General features: G+C 37.8%; 1 protein-coding gene across 1 annotated transcript in view; it reads right to left on the bottom strand.

The window, feature by feature from the left end:
* Positions 1 to 440: 440 nt before the first annotated feature.
* LOC109112264 (CUB and sushi domain-containing protein 3-like) overlaps positions 441 to 22,838 on the bottom strand; it is a 369,075-nt gene continuing 346,677 nt past the window's right edge. Inside the window, 9 exon segments of the mRNA XM_042777094.1 lie at positions 441 to 2,827; positions 3,171 to 3,306; positions 3,470 to 3,557; positions 4,857 to 4,969; positions 8,445 to 8,603; positions 10,230 to 10,295; positions 11,784 to 11,963; positions 15,197 to 15,335; positions 17,857 to 17,930. Coding sequence (XP_042633028.1) covers positions 2,668 to 2,827; positions 3,171 to 3,306; positions 3,470 to 3,557; positions 4,857 to 4,969; positions 8,445 to 8,603; positions 10,230 to 10,295; positions 11,784 to 11,963; positions 15,197 to 15,335; positions 17,857 to 17,930 — 1,115 coding nt within the window. The 3' untranslated portion in view covers positions 441 to 2,667.

Consider the following 22,838-nt stretch of genomic DNA (forward strand, 5'->3'; position numbering starts at 1 on the left):
TTACAAATAGCTACTGCAGTTAAGACAGTGTCAAAGGGGAAATTAGATTGCTCCACACAGAGATTTCAGCAGCTTCTAACTCCTGCACTCAATGCATCAAATTGTGATAGAAGGTATCAATCAAGTGGTTGCATAGCAACACAAATGTGACTGAAGCCAACAAGTGTGACATTTAAGCAGGGGGTAAACAGGAATGTTTAATTGTGAAATTCTAATCAGTCATGTTGTGTGCAGAACAATGCTCACACTGAGCTTATGAGATGGATCTGATGGGTTATTTGAATAATATTAAGAAAATGTTTCAAAACATGATGATATCTTTTGTCTGATGATTTTTGGCTTATCTTTGCAGCCCACATTTTATTATTGATCTAATTCCACAAGAAAAAACTTGAGTAAATGCTCCAGATCATCAAAACTATGAAAAGACAGCACACTCATTACAAAAGGAATTAGCCTTTTTAATCTTACATTGCATTGAAAATTTACATAAGTTTCATACATTTTACAAATAATTTCTTCACAAAAATATATTTCTTTACAAAACTTTTTTATAATTTTTTTTACCCTCTTTTTATATTTCTTTTGAATGCATTATCATGGGAGGAGTACCAAGCTGTACTGCAAATATTCATCTGTTTGATCGAAAAGTGTCTATTTTTATCATAAATGTGTGTTTTCTTTTATTGCAGTCAGTTATAGCAAAAGCTGTTGTTGGCAAATAAGTTCAGACTGGCGGAGGAACTTAAAATGTCTCACACGGGCAACAGTGTTGGATAAAACGAAATATCTGAACTTCATATTTCATTGGCGGGGAGAAATTAAAATACATAAACTAAACTATATGGCAGAGGTGAGTAATGAGTAGAGGAAGTGAGGAAGCAGCAGACCTGGGTCACATGGTTTTTTTGGTAGGCACTGTGTAAAAATCTGCCATGTATTTTAAAAAAATTCCTAGATATAAATAATAAATTAAAATAATTCAGTAATGTCAATGACGTGCAAGACTGCAAATCCCTATGGCTGAGTGCAAAAATGAACGCAGAAAATATCACAGGTTGGTTTGTTGGATTTTGGAACTCCGGGACAGTGATGTCAGCATAGCCTCCTGAAGACTGCAGCATTCACTCCTGCCAATGCACAACAGCGTACCTGGACTGTAGTATCACATTCACGATTATTTTCAATAACCTTTCAATATGACCTGTTTAGGAAAATGTGGTGGTGAGTACTTTAGAAGGCACTGGAATGAATCTCACAGCTTGCAGGCCTGGAAGCACATCACCAACTGTGTCTGACCCTGATTTTTTATGACACAAAGTGTTTATAACTTCATCTCCTAACACATATAGTGTGCCTCTCATGTTGACAATGTGATATGTCTGCATTTTCTTCATAATAAGTTTGTTTAGGTTAACTTAGTTTTTTTTTTTAGGTCAAATCATCAACCTTTGCTGCAGATTTTATGAATGTATTCAGTGTAAAACACAACAAGGTCAGACATAACTGGAAAGGTGTTTCACGGGCTGTATGTACACGATAGATACGATCATATTGTTGCCACCATATATCAATATACCTTAAGAAACATGCATTTGTCTGTTACTGTATGTAATCCGAGGTTTATATAAAAGTATACTGTATAAATGTCAAGTGCATTTCATTTTATACAAATTTTTATATAATAACAGCAATAATAAGAATGGCAAGTTGTTATAATTATAACCAAATTATCATATCAAATTTGTTTCCCAAATACAAATGGAGCTCAATGACACTTCCGCACTGAAACATCAATTAAAAAGAAATAGAAAAGAAAAATTAATCTGCAGGCTTCAGGTTAAAATGCTGACATTTGTCCTACGGCCCATTCTGAAGATGGGTGCTTATCAAAAGACACACATACTGAATATCAAAGATCTATAACAATTATTAAAAATAAAAATCCTCAGGAGGTAATGACACACCATTTTTTCCACACATTTTCTCTCTAGTTTTACCCAAACACATCATACATTACAGAATGCCGCAATGTCCCATCACAGAGATGACTGGTGTCTTTAGGAACCAAAGCTAAATGAATGACTGTGAATGCGCTGTAAATAAAACTTTGCATACCATACAAAACCATCAGGGAAAAAAATGTATCGGTCGATGTGAATCTCCTCATGAACTCTTGCTAGAATAGTTCTCTCTTGGCCTCTCCCATGTGGTAATATATAGCACAAAAATATAGGTGGTGAATGCTCCTCATATATATGCAAGTAGATTTACAGATCCCTTTCCCCTAAAAAAATACCCAGTCAACTGTGAAGAAGCACTCACGGAGTGTGAATAAGGTAGCAGAAGAATCTCTTCATGCTTTCCATCATGAAGAAGCTTTTTAGAGTGAGTCTTCCAAAAAAAAAATCCCCCATGACAATGTTTCATATTTCATACATGTCCTTCGCAGACGCACATGGTCAAATGGTTCCTGAAGAGTGTGCTTTATATATCAGAGGAAGGGCAACAGCGTTTGTGCTAGACATCCTCTGTGAGTCTCAGACAAATCCGTCCACGACTGTAATGCGATTGTTTCCACCTCCATTTAAAAAAACAAAGCAAAAATCCTTAAATAAAAAAAAAAACAAAAAACTCCACAGATGTTCTCAAGTCAGGCGGACCTAATTATACCATTGTGCAGACTGTGTTCAGATTGGGGTCAAATCGGACAACTTTGCTTTCCGAGGACTTTGCGTTGGTGTTGTACATGGGGTTCTCGAAGGCGGCCTGCCCGTTGTTGTTCTCGTGAACTGAACAGCCTGTGTACTGGGTTTTTGGAGTAGTCCTGTCAGAGTGAAACAACACAAACACACAAGACATGACATCAGAACGTCATTAGAAAAAAATCTGCAGCAGCTTTGAGAGTTTGGAAAGACGTCGAGTGGCAGCGGGTATACGTGGAATCATGCAGGGAAGAAAGGTAGCATCTAATTATGATCACATTCAATAACCTGCAAATGAGCTAATTCTGTCCCTAAAGACAGTATCTGTCACCATCTATTTCTTTCCATTCTGCAACAAATGATGATGATTTTGTCAGAGACTAATTTTTAAATTCGTTCTGATCCGTCTAGAATAACAACTCCACAAACAAACTTTGACAAACAAGGATAGACAGCAAGACTCACCGCTGCTTATAGAGATAAAATCCGAAGCCTGCAAATATCAGGGCGAAAAAAGGCACAAGGATTGCTATGGCCACAGAGCTACTGTTTGTACCATGTGGTGGATTTGAAGAATTATTACTTTCTGACATATTCAAACCTGCAAGAGATCGAGAAACATTCATTTTCATTTTTGTATGCATTTGTGTGTTATTAACTTTTTTTGCCAAAATTGTTGAAACATTGATAAAACAGGATGGGATAAAATATTTCACAATGAAACAATGCAGCATGCAAAAAAATATCAAGATGGGCTTCCATACCTAGCCTTTGCAGGCCAAACTGGCCGTAGTCTTTACCCTGTATAAAGCCTTGAAATACATATGTGGACCCATCTGGTTCAGCAGACACCTGCCGGCAAACAATCAAACAGATCAACTGCCTTGCAGACCAATGGGAATATATTTTCCATTTACAATCACTACTGCTCACACAGATTGAAGATAATCTGACAAAGAAATTATCAACATGCTGAAATATCTTATTAATTATTATTAATGGTGGACAGTAATTCATTTTTTTAATTTAACTATACTTCAGTAAATTTTAAGTTCATTAAATTACCAGAAACTTATATGTTACTACATTCTAAAGCATGATATTTGACGTTTCACTTCACTAATGTATGTTTCAGAAAAAACATGCCTTTCCTTGTTACACTGAAGTGAAGAAATCAGCACCCGCTGTCAGAACCAGATAGTCAGGTTTGATCAGTAAATATTCATTCTCATTCTTTTGAGATGATTCAGCTGATCACAAATCGTATTTAATGATTCATTTTTTAATTCAGCTGATATGATCAGTGGAGGACTGAGAAAATAATTCAGGCCGGGAATTTTACTTCATCCCAGGCCACCTTCGCGGCTGCACGACTGTCGAAAATATAGCCTCTGGATACAGCCAAACAGTTAGTGCGTCGCTGACGCTGGGTCATGTGGTAGTGTCATTTTCAAACCATGATTGCCTGTTTAGTAGATTCTGAGAGGTCCATCAATTCATTCCTAGCTGCATATCAGCCTATCACACGTCAAGCTGACTGCACAGCAGGCCAGAATGACCGTCAGGCCAGCGGGAAATGTCCCAGTGCTCCAGATGGCCAGTACACCCCAGGATATGATTGCAGTAGTTGATTACTTTTGTACTTTTACTGAAGTAGAAGTAAGTGTTATTTTAGTTTTAATATACTATTATAATTTTATTAATATTTTGAATCAATTTTATTTTTATATTTTCTGTTTTCATTTTCATTCTAATAATTGGTTAAATTTTAGTAATTTTGTTGTGTGTTTTTATCATTGTTCTTTTTATATATGTTTATATAGTTTACATTATTTTTTAATTCAGTTATAGTTTTAGTTATTTTAGTACAAGTTAAACTAAATCAAAATGAGAATTTCCATGTTTATTTTATTTCAAGTAATGAAAATGTTTTATGGCTTTAATTTTAGGTAACTATAATAATCCTGGAAGAAATGTAATATAGTTGTACTTTTACTGGAGCAATACTTTATCAGCATATCTGTATTTTAACTCAAGTACAGTATGCGTGTACTGCATCCTCCATTGCATTTTAGTATATAACACTGTATTCTTCTGTACAAAACAACCTAAAAAGATAATAGCACTAAAACAAGACACATGTGCACATACAAATCCATCCAGGGTCCACTGCTCTTCTTTGATCTTGCTGAGTGTGGTGGGTGAGGACGCTTTCACATGATACACCAGCAGCATCAGACGTGCTTCCTGGCTCTTATAAACACCTACGACAGAGAATAGAGAGCAGACAGCTGTCTACATGCTTCACGTACACATTTTAATCTCTTATTTCTCTCTTCTTGTCTTGGTCATTTTCTCTGACTGCAGAAATGCACACACTTTTTAGTCTGACCACAAAATAAAAGTATTGACAAGCCCTGCATTACCTATACACTGCTCTTTGTCTACAAGCACTCCTCCTGACCTAACTGCCCACTTTCTAAACTACAAACAAGAACCTAATTGAGAACATATAGAGATGGCTAATGGCACTCCAGCATTTTGGGTGAACAGATAGATTTCATTGCACTCCAACATGCTGATGACTAATCAGTTGATGGTTTGCTGTTACTCCCATCGTTATGATCACATTACCATTACGACAAGTCCATATTTAACATGCGTGACTGGTGGTTTATTCACCAGTGATTATTTTTGATGGCTGGCCAACAGCAGTGTCTAAGATTAATTAGATGATTTAAAGCATATGTCAGCTTTATAAAGACTTGTGAGTCTCATGAGTGGAAGAGGAAGGTGGTACAGTCAGTCTAATGATCTAACTCATTAATGGTCTAGTTTAATTTTACTCTGATGGGTCGAATCAGATTCTGTGATAGTAGGAACACACAGTCCTCATGTTTGCTACCTGTGTTTGTATGCCTGTATTATAATTTGTTCCCTATCTGTCGGTAACTATGAGTTATGTTGTGATGACATTAGGGAGGACATTATTGGGAGTCCAATCATCTCTGAGTTAAAAAAAAAAAAACCGGCAATGAAAATTGGCTGAGCCACTCAAGGTGACAGTGCGCATCTACTCATTAGATTTTTGCTTCGGAGCCGAGTGGTTGTATGAAAAGCTGTTATACTCCACAAAGCCATTAATCCTCTGTGTTGGGAAGCTGTTCTGTTTGGTGGTATGGTGCGAACAGCGGTGTCCCTTTCAGGGAATCCCTTGGCCGCTTTAACTAAAAGAGCAGATTTCCTAAAAGAGCAAATCACGGATGACTCACGTCTTTTTAAAGACGCCATTTTGTCCGTTTTCTCTTTGTTGCAGTCGTTTCTTGTTCTCTGACAACGGTCACGAGCATTGTCTTCCATGTATGGGCATTCAGCATGCTGAAGATGCATTCATGGATGGTTCATGCCCGCACTGCGAGTGCATGACCATGGCAACAATGTGATCGCGTCTCTCAATTCTTGAAGGGAAAGGAGCAGACCCCTCTGTCACTACCTGTCCTGGTTTCTTTGCCACGAACAGAGGACCGCCGGCTAGTGCTCTGGGAGATTTGAGGGTGACAGTGAGAGCTTCTCCACCGGGCCATGCCCCACAGACCTCTCACTCTTCCTGCAGCGCTTGTCCTGTGCGGCTGCTGATTCTGTTTGGCTGTCTTATGGTGATCCCCGCATTTCATTCAGTGTGCTGCCGGGGGATCAGATGTCGATTGCAGTATCGGGGGATGAGCTATTGACCTCTGAGGATGAAGATTCTGCGGGGCTGCCCCCCTCGGGTGTTGTCTCCACCGCCAAATCGGACCTAGAGTTGATGGCCATGCTTGCTGGGGCAGATGTGAGCATCAGGCTGGAGGTGAATACACCGCCCAACCCTGAGCGCTCGCGGCTTGATGATTGGTTTCTCAGTGTGGAGAGCGGATCACAACCCCGTTCTACTCTGGTTCCTTTCTTCCCAGAGATGCATGAGGAAGTGACGTAGTTGTGGATGGCCCCTTTTATGACCACAAGCCATTTGTCTCTTTCTTCTGTCCTTATTACCCTCGATAGTGGGACGGCTAGGTGGTCCGTTGGCATTCCCCAGGTGGAGAGAGCGGTTGCGCTGCACCTGTGCCCACAAAATGCCGCCACTTGGAGGAATTGTCCGCGTCTCCCATCCAGAACCTGTAAGCTGTTGGCAGCTCTCGCTGCCAAACCTTATAGTGTTATGGGCCAAGCCACCTTTGCCCTGTATGCCATGGCTATCCTGCAAGTTCACCAAGCCAAGGCCTTAACAAATGCGCAAAGGTAGTACCGACCCGAGGTTGATGCAGGAGCTGTACATGGTGACTGACTTCGCCCTCTGGGCGATGAAAGTCACGATGCGGTCCCTTGGGAAGGCGATGTCCACTCTGGTGGTCCAGGAGTGCCATCTCTGGCTCAGCCTGGTCTACATAAGAGATGTTGACAAAGTGTGTTTTCGTGACGCTCCCATCTCCAAGGCTGGCCTGTGTGGTGAAACTGTCACAGGACCTCAACTGCTTTGGCACATCAACTGTCTGGAGTTGCTGGCAGTGCATCTAACTTTGCGGCAGTTCCGGCCGATGCTGGACAAGCAGCCAGACAACACTGCAGCTGTTTCATACATCAACCAACAGGGCAGTCTATGATCATGTCGCATGTCACAACTCGCCCGCCATCTCCTCCTCTGTAGTCAGAGCTCAATCGTGCAGCTGACGCATTCTCACGACAGCTCAAATTTCCCAGAGAACGTTGACTTCATCCCCAGGCAGTTCAGCTGATTTGTAGTCGATTTGGGGAAGCTCAGGTGGACCTGTTTGCTTCCCACGAGTCCTCCCCTTGCCAGCTGTACTATTCCCTGACCCAGGCCTCCCTGGGCACTGATGCACCTGCACACAGCTGGCCCCTGGCTCTGTGCAAGTATGCGTTTCCCCCAGTGAGCCTGCTCGCACAGACACTGTGCAAGGTCAGGGAGGATGAGGAACAGGTCCTGTTGGTTGCGTCTTACTGGCCCACCTGGACCTTGTTTTTGGAACTCATGCTCCTCGTGACAGCCCCTCCCTGGCACATCCCCCTGAGGAAGGACCTTTTTTTCTCAGGGGCTGGGCACCATTTGGCACCCGCGTCCAGATCTCTGGAACCTCCATGTGTGGCTCCTGGACGTGACATGGCAGACCTAAGTGATCTGCCACCAGCAGTGGTAGACACTATCACTCAGGCTAGAGCTCCCTCTATGAGGCAAGCCTATGCTTTGAAGTGGAGTCTGTTCATAAATTGGTGTTCTTCTTACCGAGAAAAAAGGTTGTAGCGAACACCTCCACCATCCACCTAAAACGTGATAAAGGATGAAATTGTGGCATTTACCATAGACCCCTAATGTCGTCACGACATAACTCGTAGTGAGCGACAGATAGGGAACATCTCGGTTATGTATGTAACCCTTGTTCCCTGATGAAGGGAACCGAGACTTTATGTCCCCATACCACAATCTTGAATCACTTGCTGTTGCCGGAACACGTTCTCGGTTTCTCAATGTAAAACCTACCATCTTATATACCTGTGTGCACTGGGAGTGACTCGGGGTGCAAATGCCACTAGCCAATTTTCATTGCTGTTTTTTCTTAAACTCAGAGATGATTGGGCTCCCAAGTTAGACCCCTAGTGTTATCACAACATGATGTCTCCGTTCCCTTCATCCGAGACGTTCTGACAGCTCAGTAAATCTGCAGAGTTTAACAATAAACCAACCTGAAAGCAGTAGTTCCATGTTGCTGCTCATTAATGTGACGTTAACTCTACCCGTGGTTGTATTAAAGCTTGTGATACTTAAAGTCATTGGTTGTTTTCTTCCTTTGTAGTTGTATGAGCCCTTCCAAACATAGTTAGGGGCAAATACATCATCAGGAACTGTGAATAAATAAACAAATGAAAGACACATTCAATATTATTCATAATATTATTAAAATAATATTATTCAGTGCAAATCATTACTATCTATTCTTGGACATATCATATTCTAGAAAAAAAAACACCCACATACACACATCTTAAAAATTACATTTCATAAATTTACATTTCTAAAATACAACAAACTAAAAACAATAAACTCCAAAACACCTAATCACAACTATATTAGACACCTAATCACAACTATATTATATAATATATTGCCAAAAGAGAGTACAGTATGTAGTATCAGAAAAAAATTAAGCAAAATATTTTTATAGATATGGCAGCTGATTGGTCGACACATTGTTTCAGTCATGCTAAAATACTAATGCCAAACAATTACTGTTTATATGAACCATCTGTGTATGAACCATAGATTGTCACTTAATACACATATATATATATATATATAAGGGCCAGTTCCATACAGAATACATCAGGAACCTATATATATAGTATATATATATATATATATATATATAAATAATATATATATTTCTATTTCTATTTCTATGTATATAGAGCTATATTTTGTGTGATCTATTTTATAAAAATCTATTTGACATTATAAAATGGATATTACATTTTTTATATATATATAATATATCTATATATATATAATATATATATATATATATATATGTTATATTAAAAAAAAAAAAACACAAACAAAAACTAAACTATATAAAAAAAAATACAATACATACTATATAATATATAATAAAAAATTCTAAAGCTACTTTTTGTAATATCTATTTCATGCTTTTCTCATATAACACAACAATGGCTTTCTACTTTGATTGACAGCCCTAATATATTTATGTACAGTAATTTAGCCTCTCATATCTTACTGCTTAAGCAAGGCAAATGATTAAGTCAAATTAGCCATAATAAATAAATAGCCATAATTTAGCATATAATTCAAAGTATTCAGTTATTCTCTTAAGATATTTATAATGGAGTCAGATAAGAAAAAATGTGTTGGCCGGAGTTCTCAGATATCAAGCTCTGAGTCTTTACAAAGGCAGTCAATTTTCCTGTAATCTGCCATTTCAGGACCCAGTAGCTCGAAGGGTTCTCTGTGCCTTACTGATCCTGGGATCCATCAGTTTCTGGAAACATATTGGATATCCAGTTTGTCCTTTCTGTCATGGACTCTAGAAAGTGACTCAGAGGAGTCATATTTGCTGTAGGTGCTCCTGCCTGCAGGAGCTTTACTGCACACCAGCGTGTCTCTTACTTAATCCTGCTCTCTAAGTATATAAACGTAAGACATGCAATATGCTCTAAGAAAGTCTGGCAAAGTTCAGTAGGATGATCTTGTGATTCTAGTTGAGTTTCTTGCAGCTGCCAGACTACTTTACAGTCAAACTGACTGGAAACCGTTTTCTCCTCATTAGTCCCCTCCTCCTGGGGCTGTGGTCTGGAATACATCACGGATAGCAACTGTTTAAGGTACCATTGCTCTCTGAGGCCAAATAGAGGAGATGTTCAGCCAAAATTATGCATCCTTAATGAGGTGCACTTAACACTCATAAGTGGTCTTTCAAATGAAACCCCATTTCATAATAACAGTGCACCCACCATTTAGCTTCGGACTCGGTGTCCCTGGGACTGGTTTAATAGGCTTTTCAGAGAGTTTGGAGCCCGCTGGGAAAGAAAGAGCAAAAATGAATAAAGGCATTTCTCTTAAAAAAGATTGACAGATCAAATTGTCACCACTTTTATCATTTCATGCGTACAGTAACATCCCCAGGCAACAGTGTGCCTCCTTTCTTCCCTTTCACCAAGAAAAATCAGGTGACTGCAGACAGCAGAGGGTGACATGGTCAACATATCAAGCAGCATAACTGAACATTCAAATGGAGGCAGTTTATGATAGGCGCAGAAAAATATGGGAGAAACACAGCCCCATCACAGTTTGGAGAAGCTCTGTGTCGACCACTCGGGAATTGTTTTTTATAGACAATCACATCTGTTTATGTGCAGTAATTACTGGAAAGCCTGAAGTGCACAGCTGTGTGCATGCATGGCGGCATGTGCTGGCTGCTGGGGCAATGCTCAGAGCTGCAGGATAAAGACGAGGAAGATAAAATCACAGCACTGCAGCATGCTGGCCACATGCTAGTGCTCCGGCACCCCACCTGAGCACACGCTCACTTGGGCAGGAAGTGCAAATTTATGTGCACAGTTATCAGAAAGGCGTAATCATGTCTGGTTTAACAAAATGTGTGATAATAGAGAATAGACAATTCAATTACATTTAATTTTAAAATTTAAAGGCTATGGAATCAGGGATATCATTAACTAATTTTTTGACGGAGGCTCTTGGTGGTGGTCTATGTGAAATAAGGCATGAATGAAAAGAAATGAAAACACTTTAGTACTTAATTTAGTACTTGTTTATAAGTTATAAATGTAATGTGAGCTCTTATGCTCACCAAGGCTGCATTTATTTTATCAAACTATAAGAATATTGTGATATATCATTACAATTTAAAATAATTATTGAAAATATTGTAAAATGTAATTTATCATTACAATAGCATTCATTATTCCAGTCTTCAGTTTCACATGATACTTCAAAAATCACTCTAATGTTTTGATTTTGTGTTCAAGAAATAATTCTTAATATTACAAATGTTGAAAACAAATGTTTGTCAAGATTGTTTGAATATTAAGTTCAAAAGAACTATTTTTAAATAGAAATTCTGTAACATTTTAAATGTCTTTAGGGCCACTTTTGATCCATTTAATGCATCCTACCTGAATAAAAGTATTAATTTCTTTTAAAAAAATCTTATTGACCCCAAACTTCAATGGTATATTAATAAATGAGGCAAAAATGCAATCGAACAGCCAGTCATTCCCCTGCATTTTTGTTGTATGAAAAGGAAACACAATTACTTTTTGATAGTCAATTATGTCTCATTGATAATATTGTATAAAATTAATAAAATGTCATAAAGTAAAAAAAAAAAAAAATTTAAATAAGACTTAATAAAATCAATTTATTGCATTCAAATTCCAATTAGTAAAATCTGAGGGGACATGTTTGAATGTTTCTGATGGGAATATTCTGCATGCATGCTATAGGAATGTTAAAAGTGCTGGCAGACAATGTGAAGTGTTTGATACCTCGACACACAGGCATTTTCCCAGTCCAGGTTCCATCAGACTTGCAGACCCGATGCTCAGAGCCGCCAGACAAAAAGAAACCAGTTTGGCAGGTGTAGATAAGCGTGTAACCATAGGAAGGCAGATCCATACCCACAACATCCACATGAGGAGGACTTTCTGGCTGTTTACAGCTGTGGGCTACAAAGGAAACAAAATGTAATTGAAAAAAAGAAACAAAAGACAATCCAGCAAACAGCCTCGGTCCTCTTATAATCAGACTTCAAACTTCAGTGGGCAAAATCTAAATGAAGTTTGAACTTTTAAGACAACATGGCATGTTTCTTTAAAGAGGATCTATGCTCTCTCCCTCAGTAGCTGACACTGCCATGTTCCTGTGCCTACAAAAGCTGGTGGAGACCCTTGAATGTGGCAGACATTGATGCATGCTGGCAGACGGCACTTAAAGGTAGCGCACCTTTACCTGTCACACCAGCAGATCAAACGCAAGCCAATGCTCACTCAGTCATTCCAACAGCTCCACCATCACTATGACTTTGATCAAAAGTAGCCGGATTGAGATTTTGGCTTGGTACACTGGACCCAGTTCTTTTATCCCAGACTTTGATAAGGGTTTCTATCCATGATCACTACATCAACAGTGCATCCACAAAAGAAAAGTAACCAGGGAAAGAAACTATTATGGTTTCCAGTTAAATTTCTGCATAATATGGGAGTGCATGGTTTATTGCAATAAATTTTGATCATTTATTGAGAAAATGTAAATCAAAATGTGCCTCAAACTTCTTTGACATTAAATTCATATTGTTATACATACTAAATTAACCTGGAGAAATGACTGGATGTTCTTTTCTAATACTGATACCAAAAGATCAAAATAAATTTTAAAGGAGAGATCAGAGTTTAAAATTATGTATGATTTGATGTGTTGTGAATAAAATAATGATACTAAAACCAACAAGTACATAATCATGCCAATTTTACTTATAACAAAATAAAATACATTTTCCCAAATTGTGCAAATACTTGACATGAACACAATCAATTATCTCTGTTTTTTTTTCCAAAAATAAATAACTTAATAAATGTATATAATGAATGTATTTTTTACATACTCACACTACCAGTCTATAGCTTTTTGCATGCCAAAACATCCCTATATGATATGATATAGTCCACAAGAAAAAAAACAAAACATGATTTCTTTGGAGACGAATCTAGTGGAACGCTAATGGAAAGGACAACCAGTCATTATCCAATTCTGTGTAAAATAAAAGAGGGGAATGAGAAAGATGATTTAGCACTCAGCCTGACTCTGTGAGTAGCCAACTGCTCTGTGTAAACAAAATTACAGTGCGTAATTACAGAATGATTTCGATTATTCTTGGGGGAAAAAAAACAGTGTGATTAGGTGCAAGCACACAAAAGCTGTTTTATCACAGATTTACAATTAAGTGGGGGGAAGTGCTGTGTCTTCCTTGCCATCTCATTCTTTAATTTCCAAATTTTTGCAAAACAATGACAGAACTTTGGGGCAGTGGCATGATGCAAAATGTAATTAGCTTTAGAAAGCATCAACTGAATGGCAATCTGTTTTGTGAAATTGGAAGCCAGCTGTTTTCTCGTACTTCAGCCTGCTTTAATGCTGTTGATTTTGGAGCTTCTGTTGGTAAATGGACATAATCCAATCACAAGCCTCGTAGCCCACCATGATAACCCATCAGACCTGAGTGAATCATCTTCATCCATTTTAGATAAACTAAGGTGATGTCAGGGGTATTAACACACTAATAAGATGAAAAAGAGACAAAAAAGAGCAACCTGTCGGTATTGTAACTAAACAAACGAAGCATTTTATTTTAAGCACAGAAATTAAAATGGATTATTCAAGGGGTTAGTCTGCTTTAACCCTCTAAGAGCACAGACGGACCTTTCTCACTAAGAGATCAGTGATTTGTCAATTGATGAAGTCAACCAGGGGAGTGTAGTCAGGGTATCACAACTCATATATTACCCACATAATTCAGAAGCAATTCAACTCAAGTGGCCATTGTGTGGGAAACATTAATCTTCCATCTTTCAGATAATATGAGATAAGTGGTTCTCTTTTAGTATGGTTGAGTATGTACATCATCTGTTTAAATGAACCTCAGAGAAGCAATACATTGGTCAGATCATTACAGTCGTCTCAGAGTCACCCAAAGGTCTGTTTCACACTGCTAGTTCACGCAATGAGCAATATTCACAATGTAACTCACATGGTGTTTTCACACTGACAGTGTAGCTGCTGTGATTTCTGGCTTACTATGTGGAGTATTTCCTTTAATAGCAATCACAAAGTATAAAATGGCTATCAGGAGCGTGCCACTGAGAATTATGACATCATTTGATGGTTGTGGATTCTAATTTATATGAGAAGGGAGAGCACATTTACATCTAAATTGTAATCAATCTAACAGAAACTATAGCTATAAACATCTATATTCAGGCAGACTAAAAAAAGTAACTTCTATCAAGCCCAGACATCTTTCTCCAAACAACAGGCGAGTAGTTCACTCTAGCATTTAATGTTGCATTGTAAAAGCTTATATTGCAAAAGATTGTGTTCATTTTTCCACCATATTTTCTTCTGATGTTAATATAAGAACAGAAATAAACATGTCCTACTTTCTTCAGTGGAATGAATACTTTAGACTTAGTAGTATGTGATGGATGTTGTGAAATGAACAATCATTATGAATATGAACTTGCTGGAACTACTGTCATTAGCAGAGCAAAAACACAGCATAACTGGCCATATGGTGTCTCAAATGCAAGTTAACTGATGTTAATCTCTTGTTTGTAGAACACTTGGCATTTAATTGTTAATTCAAGTTTAACTGGACAGAGCTCGAGTCAAGTTCGAGACCAGAATAGGGTTGAGTCTGATTCAACAAAGAGTACAAGACCTGAAATGATGATCTTGGACTCAGACTTAGGTCCAGGGTCCAAGACAAAGACCATGAAATAATGGCCTCAGACTCTAGGACTTTACGACTGAGATCAAGCTCAAGAGGATTAAATGATGGTACTGGACTTGACGGCCAAGACAAGACCAAAAACAAGAAACTATGGTCTTGGACTCAGATTTGAGGGCCAAGACCAAGAGCATGAAATTATGGTCTTGGACTCTGACTCAAGGCCAAGTCCAAGACCATATTTTCAAGATCTTGGTCTTGTCATGAACTCGGGAGCATGTGGACTTTGTCTGAACATGAACTCAACTCTCTTTTGGTCTCAGCTTTGACTTGTACTTGACCCATTTCTCTGTAGCTTAATTATACAAATACATTCTGCATTGACCTTTATAAATGAGAAACTTCACCCACAAATATAAACTGGAATTTTAACAGTGTGTTATGGAGAACACTTACGGATGCACTCCGGCTGGGTCCCGCTCCAGGTTAGATCAGCCTGGCAGAGTCGTGTGGTGGAGCCCTGCAGCAGGTGACCAGGCTGACACTGGAAACTGGCACCATGACACCTGGAAAAAGACACACACACACTTCCAACCTACACACAACACACACACACACACACACACACACACACACACACACACACACACACACACACACACACACACACACACACACACACACACACACACACACACACACACACACACACAGCAACAGACATTGTGCTCCCATAACTCTCTTCTGGAGGCAGATTAAACACAATATTAAACACCTAATACTTGCAGTTTTTGGTTTTTGAATTAAAGAGTTTCACTCCTGAGGTCAGATGCTACAAAAAACCATGACTGCAAAGGTGTCGCTTGAAATTTCACATCTTTCAGGTTCCTTCTGCATCATTGTACACCATCTGCTTCCCAGACTCGCTCTCTTAAAAGCTCAAATGGATGTGTGCTAATGTTGGGTGGATATTCTCATATATGGTACTTACCTACTTTACTTACAGCTAATGTAATCACAAGTACTGTACATGCACTTAGGAGGCCATTGTGACCTTCTTTCCGGATCACTGGTGATAAAGTGTCACTTATTTCCATAATATATAAAGTAGCGCTCCTCATGTGAACGTGGCTACTGTATGTTATAATCAGCAAGGTCATGGGACAAAAAAAGGTTTGCATATATGCCTGCGAGTATGAGCTGTTCTTTAGTATACATACGAGGGAAGTAAAATATCAATGCGTCACAGAGTGGCATGTGGGCTTAGCACATTAATTGATTAACATGTCCCTGTAACTGTGAACACGGTTGACGAGCCATAGACATTGGCGCTTATCTGTGGTGCGCGATATCTCCTCTCACCGACTCCAACATCATTAAGCCCTGGAAAGCAAAAGAGCTTGACTGGCTCCTTTTTCTCGAGGCCAGACAAATGATTTACGAATATAGAAAGGATGATATTTAGCGGTTTCATGAAGCCTCTGCAGGGGTTGACCTCTGTTACTGAAACGACTTGAATTCTTAATGCCAGCACATCTTGGTGATAAACGCTCTTCCTCAGCAGTCTCAGAGTTTCTGTTTTTCTCTCTTCATGTCTCCCTCAGTTCACCCCTCTGTCCTGCTCCCCTGACAAAATGTAATCAGATTCATTTGCACTACTGAGAAGCAGATTTTTTTGCTCTATTTTCGTGGAGCGAGTGGTTCTGTGGTGGTTATTACACCCATGCATACATTTCACCGCTCCTCAAGTGAAAAAGTTTTGAGAGGTCTTAATAATAATTTGTAGTTTGTACAAGCAGTTTGTCTGAAGTGTTTTGAGAAAAGTCAATTTTCATTAAGAACGCTTTCATGAGGGAAGATATGAAATCTTTATTTGAAGGCAAATTTGTTCTTTTTCACCATTAAATCTGAAGACTAAAGAAATAGTTCACCTAAAAATTAAATTGTTATTCCAAACAGTGCATTGATTTCTTACGGAGCCCCGCACATGATTTACTAATTTGTTCCCTTGATGTACTAAAACGTGCACACGATTACTATTTCGATCCCTCGATTTGCTAATTCATTCTCTCGATTTAGAAATCGTGTGCACAATTTAGCAAATTGAGGGAACGAAATATTAAATCGTGTACATGATTTAGCCCACTATTTTTTTCCTGCATGCCATGTGCAGGGCTCTGTAATTTCTATCTTCAGAGAAACAATAAAAGATCTTTGGCACTGGTGGAAAAATGGTTTGCGACGGTGAAAAATGTGTTGTGAAAGTGGTCCATACAACTGATACTCTATTTTCCATGTCATCTGAAGCTGTAGTTTCAAGTTGGAATAACATAAGGGATAATATCTGATAAAATGTTTTATTTTTGATTAACTTTTCCTTTAAAAAGCAGTGAATCTTAGAATGGTAGTCGGGGCCAAGAGGACTTAAAATTCTTTAAAATGAAGACTAAACAAGCATTAAAATAAGCTAAAACAACTTAAAAACAAGACATTTCTTATTTGAATTCAAACTCACAATAACAATAATATTTATATTTTAACAATTAAAAATAAAATAATCCATAAACCCAATACAAAAAAATTCACAAAAATTATACTTTCCATAAATAAACACTTTTCTAACTTTTATACTTTTTATTAAAATATATTACACTAACACTTTTCCATTGGGGTAAAATCTTTTAGATTAATACTTTTCCATTATCACATCTCGAAAATGTGTTGCGGACAAGGGTGGGCCTTGGAATCAAAAAGGTTGAGAACCACTGCTTTCAGAGTAATAAAAGTGCAAAAAAAAAAAAAAAAATTCATAATTCGTTTTTTGCACTTTCATATTTTGTATTTGTCATTACGAATAATATAATATAATATAATAGAGCATGAGTATATAACATATCAGTGTAAAAGTAAAATCTAAATATAATATATGAGTGAAAGTTTTTATTAAAGAATTTATATAACTTCTTATACTAAACAATACATTTCAAATTAGTTGGTTCAATATTAGTGCTTATTTCTTAGAATTTGGTTTGTCCCTTTTTAGCTTTAATGAGAGCAGCACTCGAGCTGAAACAAACTCCACATGTTTTTAATTATATATGTAGTCATCCTGCTACCTTAAAGCCAAAGGTCCTGTTGAGAGAACCATAACGGGGCATCCCAGGGTTCTCACAGGTGGTACGGGTTGGCTCTGAGAAAAGAAAGGAAGAAGAAAGACAAAACAAATGAATATCCAGTCACATTGTTCTCAATATCTGTCACAAGTGAGGCAGTTTCTTTTTCACCACCATAAGAACAAAACAACATTTCAGCTCTCATAAATATGTGCTACATTGCCCTTCATGAGCCCAAACACAGCTCTCAAAGCAGTGCTAAGACTTCGCTCATAGTGATAGTTATGGGGCCTGTGTGCTTATGTAAGTGCTGCAGCAGTGTCATAACAGTTGTTGTTTTTTTTTATGGAGGGCTGATGAAGACGCAGCAGGGGGCAGTGTTGCTGCAGCAGTGCATCTGCTACGACACAGCTGTGCTGCTCTGTATTTGGGATGTAGAGTACATTTTTGAGCTGACGCAGAGACCCTTGATTCAATGCCGGCGTGCAAATGACAGGATAACCTGCAAGGCTTACACAACCAACCCCTTTTCCATGCCGCTTTTTGAGCGTGTAGCTTCTAATACTGTGTCAGCACACAGAAAATATATGACTGCATTGCCATATTGAGAAAAGAGTTGCAGACAGTGGTCGTGCTGCTTTGATTCTGAAGGAAGATCCCACTAGGTGACCAAATAGTATTAAGTAGAAACTTGTACATCTGATTCACTAATTCCATCCTTTTTTATTTTCATTTTTTTTTTACAAGTATTAAAAATCAGGTTGTCACCACCAGAAGATACACTTTTATAAACAGAAATATTTAAACACAGATGGCAATATAATATAATATAATATAATATAATATAATATAATATAATATAATATAATATAATATAATATAATATAATATAATATAATATAATAAAGTTGCAAAATATGACAAAATGCCCAACATATGCCCAACAATATGACAAAATATTTATACATTTTGGTTTCTAAATGTCTCTGATTGTTTCATGTTCTTGGTCACCAGTAATGCACTGCACAAAACACTCCAAGGTCAACATAAACCTGTCCTCACTGCAAGTGATCTGTGTTTATTGTTGCTTGGGTCATAATTTCTTGTACCCTGCGTAGTTTAGTTCAATTTTTTTGTCGCCATCTGCCTAATTTGTCAGCTTCTAGCAACGGATATATGAATCTGCAACTGGATGCACAAATTATTATTATTATTTTTTTACGTCAACAACAAAAGTTACGGAAAAAGTTTTCTCTCATTTTTAAAAAACGGATTTTGCTACACCTAACTATGCACAATTTCAAGGTTAGTTGAATTTCATTATTTGCATCTAATCTTGTCCGTGCAACTGAACTAGACTACACTGGGTTTATTTAAGTCAGAGAAAACAGCCAATAGGATTCATTCTATAAGAATTGTTGTGTATAATTATTTAGTGGCTTTTTAGAGCACTTCATTTCCACCCCCCAACACCCTATATTACTTTTTTATGGTGTCTTTGAAGGTGTAATATGAGGCCATAATAATACTCCATTGAAAGAGTTTAATGATTACACCTGCTTTGGGGCTATGGCTGACATCTTCTGTTGGCACAATACACTAAATGCTTAAAAACGCCAATCAGAGCTCATCCAAATCTCCTGCTGGCTATTCATGGCTCCTCAATAATGGCCTCATAGAGTTGGGACCATTTATTCAATTACTTACTCAATTAAAAATAATTATCGATGTATTTATTGACGTTAGGAGAAGGACTCCCACATGGACGTATAAACTGAGGGGTTTAATCAGATAAACACTGTACTTAGGGGGACAGTGAGAGGAGTCTTTGTTAATGAGACATGGAGAAATGGATGTAGATAATACAGCCAAAGGCCAGTTCAGACAGAGAAGGAGAAAGAAAAGTGAAAGAAATAAAGTATGTGTGTATACATAAATAGAAATACTATTATGGAATTAATTAACAGGACTCTATATTTTAAAAGAGAGAAACAATTCTTTGTGAATAATAACTTTGATTCAGTTCACATCAGTTTCTATGGTGTCTCTTTCAATTTAAAAGCACCCTAAAGCAGCTTTACAGAGATCAGTGCCTTAATACCCTCCAGCAAGGGAACCTGGGGTGAAAGTAACAAGGGAAAAACTGTAAGGGGAGAATGCAAAATAAACCCTGGGAGGAACAAAGACTCAGCACTTGAAGCTTAAGTTACAAACTCATGATTTCACGTAGTTTAACTCTAGTCAAGCTACCTTCAAAAAATAGTTATCTACACTAAAATTCAGAAACAGAAAATACCTTCAGAATATCAGATGGCAATAAATAATACTGCAAATCAGAGAATTTATATTACACAACAGTATAAAGATCTATATAAACAGTACATATCTTTAGTTTTTCGTTTTTAGAATGTAGCAATAAAATAATTTTTATTTTATTTTTTACAGGCTTTATTAATCTAGGTTCATGTTAATTTGAATTTTGTTCAAATTAACATGATTGTTGTTCAATGTTAACTCATGCCTTTTCAGAATGCATTAAAATGTTAATTTATACAACCTGAAAGGCTAAAATGTATGTAGAAATGAACATAAACCAAGATTAATAAGTGTTGTAAAAGTATTGTTCACTGTGAGTTCCTGATACCTAATGCATTATAGTGTTGATTAATTGAATATGAATTGTAAAGTGTAACCTATGAATCATTTGATTGGTGAATTCTAGAACTTCAGTCAGGTACATGCCTCAGTGCACCTGTGTTTGAGAAGGTCATGGGAACCGAGCTGTGAAGCAGAGGACAATAACTTCACAACAGCTGCCACTGCCTGCCGTCAAGAAGTGAGTTTGTCAAGTTAAAGTTTATCATGCAATTTCGTTTTCCCTGGCCACAATTCCTCACTTCATACTCGTCTACTCATCTGCCAACTGTTCTCACTTCCCTTGTTCTGTGGTCACCAAAAGGAGTGGCTTTGCTCTTTCCCACCATAATTGTGTCAATATAACATCAGGCTCGATTGGAGCAGCACTGGCCTGGGCTGCCTGGGCTGGTGGAGGGCATTGATTTCTTTAGAGTTGTTGTTGCTAAATACTTTTGAGCCTGTTTGTGTATTGGGTGACAAATAATACCAAAAGGGCTTATCACCATGGGCGGTAATCATAAGACACAGCAGCCAGAGCTACTGGAAAGCAATATTTGAGGCAAAACTTGAAATTCTGATAATCTAGCTTCCACTGAACTGCACCATGAAACCATAAAGAGTCGAATGACTTAAAGGGATAGGTTACCAAAGAATGAAAATTAGCCCATGATTTACTCACCCTCAAGCCATCCTAGGAGTGTATGAGTTTCTTCTTTCAGACAAATCCAATCGGAGTTATATTAAAAATTGTCCTGGCTCTTCCAAGCTTTATAATGGTAGTGGGCAGGTGTTTATGTTCAACAGTCCAAAAGAAGTCCAATAAAGTGCATCCAACCATAATAAAAGATGCCTCACATGGCATCGGGGGTGAATAAAGCCTTCCTGTAGCAAATTGATGCGTTTTTGTAAGAAACATATCTATTTTAAAAACATTATAACCACTTTTCTGTAGCTTGCTCTAACTGTTGCATATGGAAGCCATTTACAGGAACAAAGGAAGCAAATTTTCATTACTTTAGCAAAGGAAAACCAGTCTTCTCTTAGCTTATATCAAAATCTTCCGACATCTGTCTTAACAAATCCTCTTTTGGTACATCAAATTCGTGACCAGTGTTTTTTTTTGTTCTCTCCTCTCTGCTTTCGCGTTCATCCCTTCTCACCGGCGCATGGACTATGCATACTTCCTACATAATCCGCCCGCTAACCACGTATGACAGTTAGCGGAAGCTAGAGATTCCTATTAATAAAATTTTAAATATAGATATTTATCTTACAAAAATGTATCGATTCGCTATATGAGGCCTTTATTCACCATCCGGAGCTGTGTGAGGCACTTTTTATCATGGATGGATGCGCTTTATTGGACCTCTTTTGGACTGTTGAACAGAAAAAAACTCTTACTGCCATTATAAAGCTTGGAGGAGCCAGGACAGTTTTCAATATAACCCCGGTTGGATTCATCTGAAAGTAGAAAGTCATATACACATAGGATGGTTTGAGGTTTAGTAAGGCTGCATTTACACCGCATGGTTCAAGTGACCTAATTCCGATTTTTTCCTCCCAAGTGGCACAGATCAGATATGGCCCATGAACGTGTAAGCAGGAAAAAAGCACATGGATTCAAGATATTTGCCTGTTAATGCAAGTTGGATGTCAAATGTTTTTGAACAATAAAGATATATCTATTACAAATGAAATATCTCTAGTTGACTAGCAGAGTATTAATTTGATTCGTTTGTGTTAAATAAGAGGCTTTTAAGATCGTGCTGAGTGCTCACTGCTGCCGTTATCAGTGGCTTGTGCACAGACGAGCACTTCAATCTATTGCTAACTCTTGTGGAGACTCTCTATTCGTTCGGGTGAAATCACAAAATAAAATGCAGACAAACGTGTCCCTGCTCTTGATATACAATCACTGATGAACACATTTGGTTTTAATGAGGAAAAAAACTATATTTGAGGACAAATTTTATACCAGATCCACTAACTTAGCACACATTCTACTGCTAGATCATTAGTACCCGCAGATGTGTACAGCAGATCTATGTATAAAATCACTGTTGTGAAGAATCGGTACTAATGAATGATTTTGATGTGAGGATGAAACTAGCCTATTGCATTAAAAATGTTTCTCTGGGTTCTGTCAATAAATTTAAGTCTTTGCATTCATATTCTGGACTCATCTGCTTAACTATACAAAGTATGCTTTATTAATAGTGTGTGCTGAGTTTGGTCTTTTAATATCATTGTATAATGCATTAAGGCACATCAAGTTAAGCCCCTGTAGTGTAAATGCAGATATCGAATAAGGGTCACTTTTAAAAGAAGGTGTAAGTGGGTTGTCAAAA

Source organism: Cyprinus carpio, chromosome A19 (assembly GCF_018340385.1).
Source record: "Cyprinus carpio isolate SPL01 chromosome A19, ASM1834038v1, whole genome shotgun sequence".
Lineage (NCBI taxonomy): Eukaryota > Metazoa > Chordata > Actinopteri > Cypriniformes > Cyprinidae > Cyprinus > Cyprinus carpio.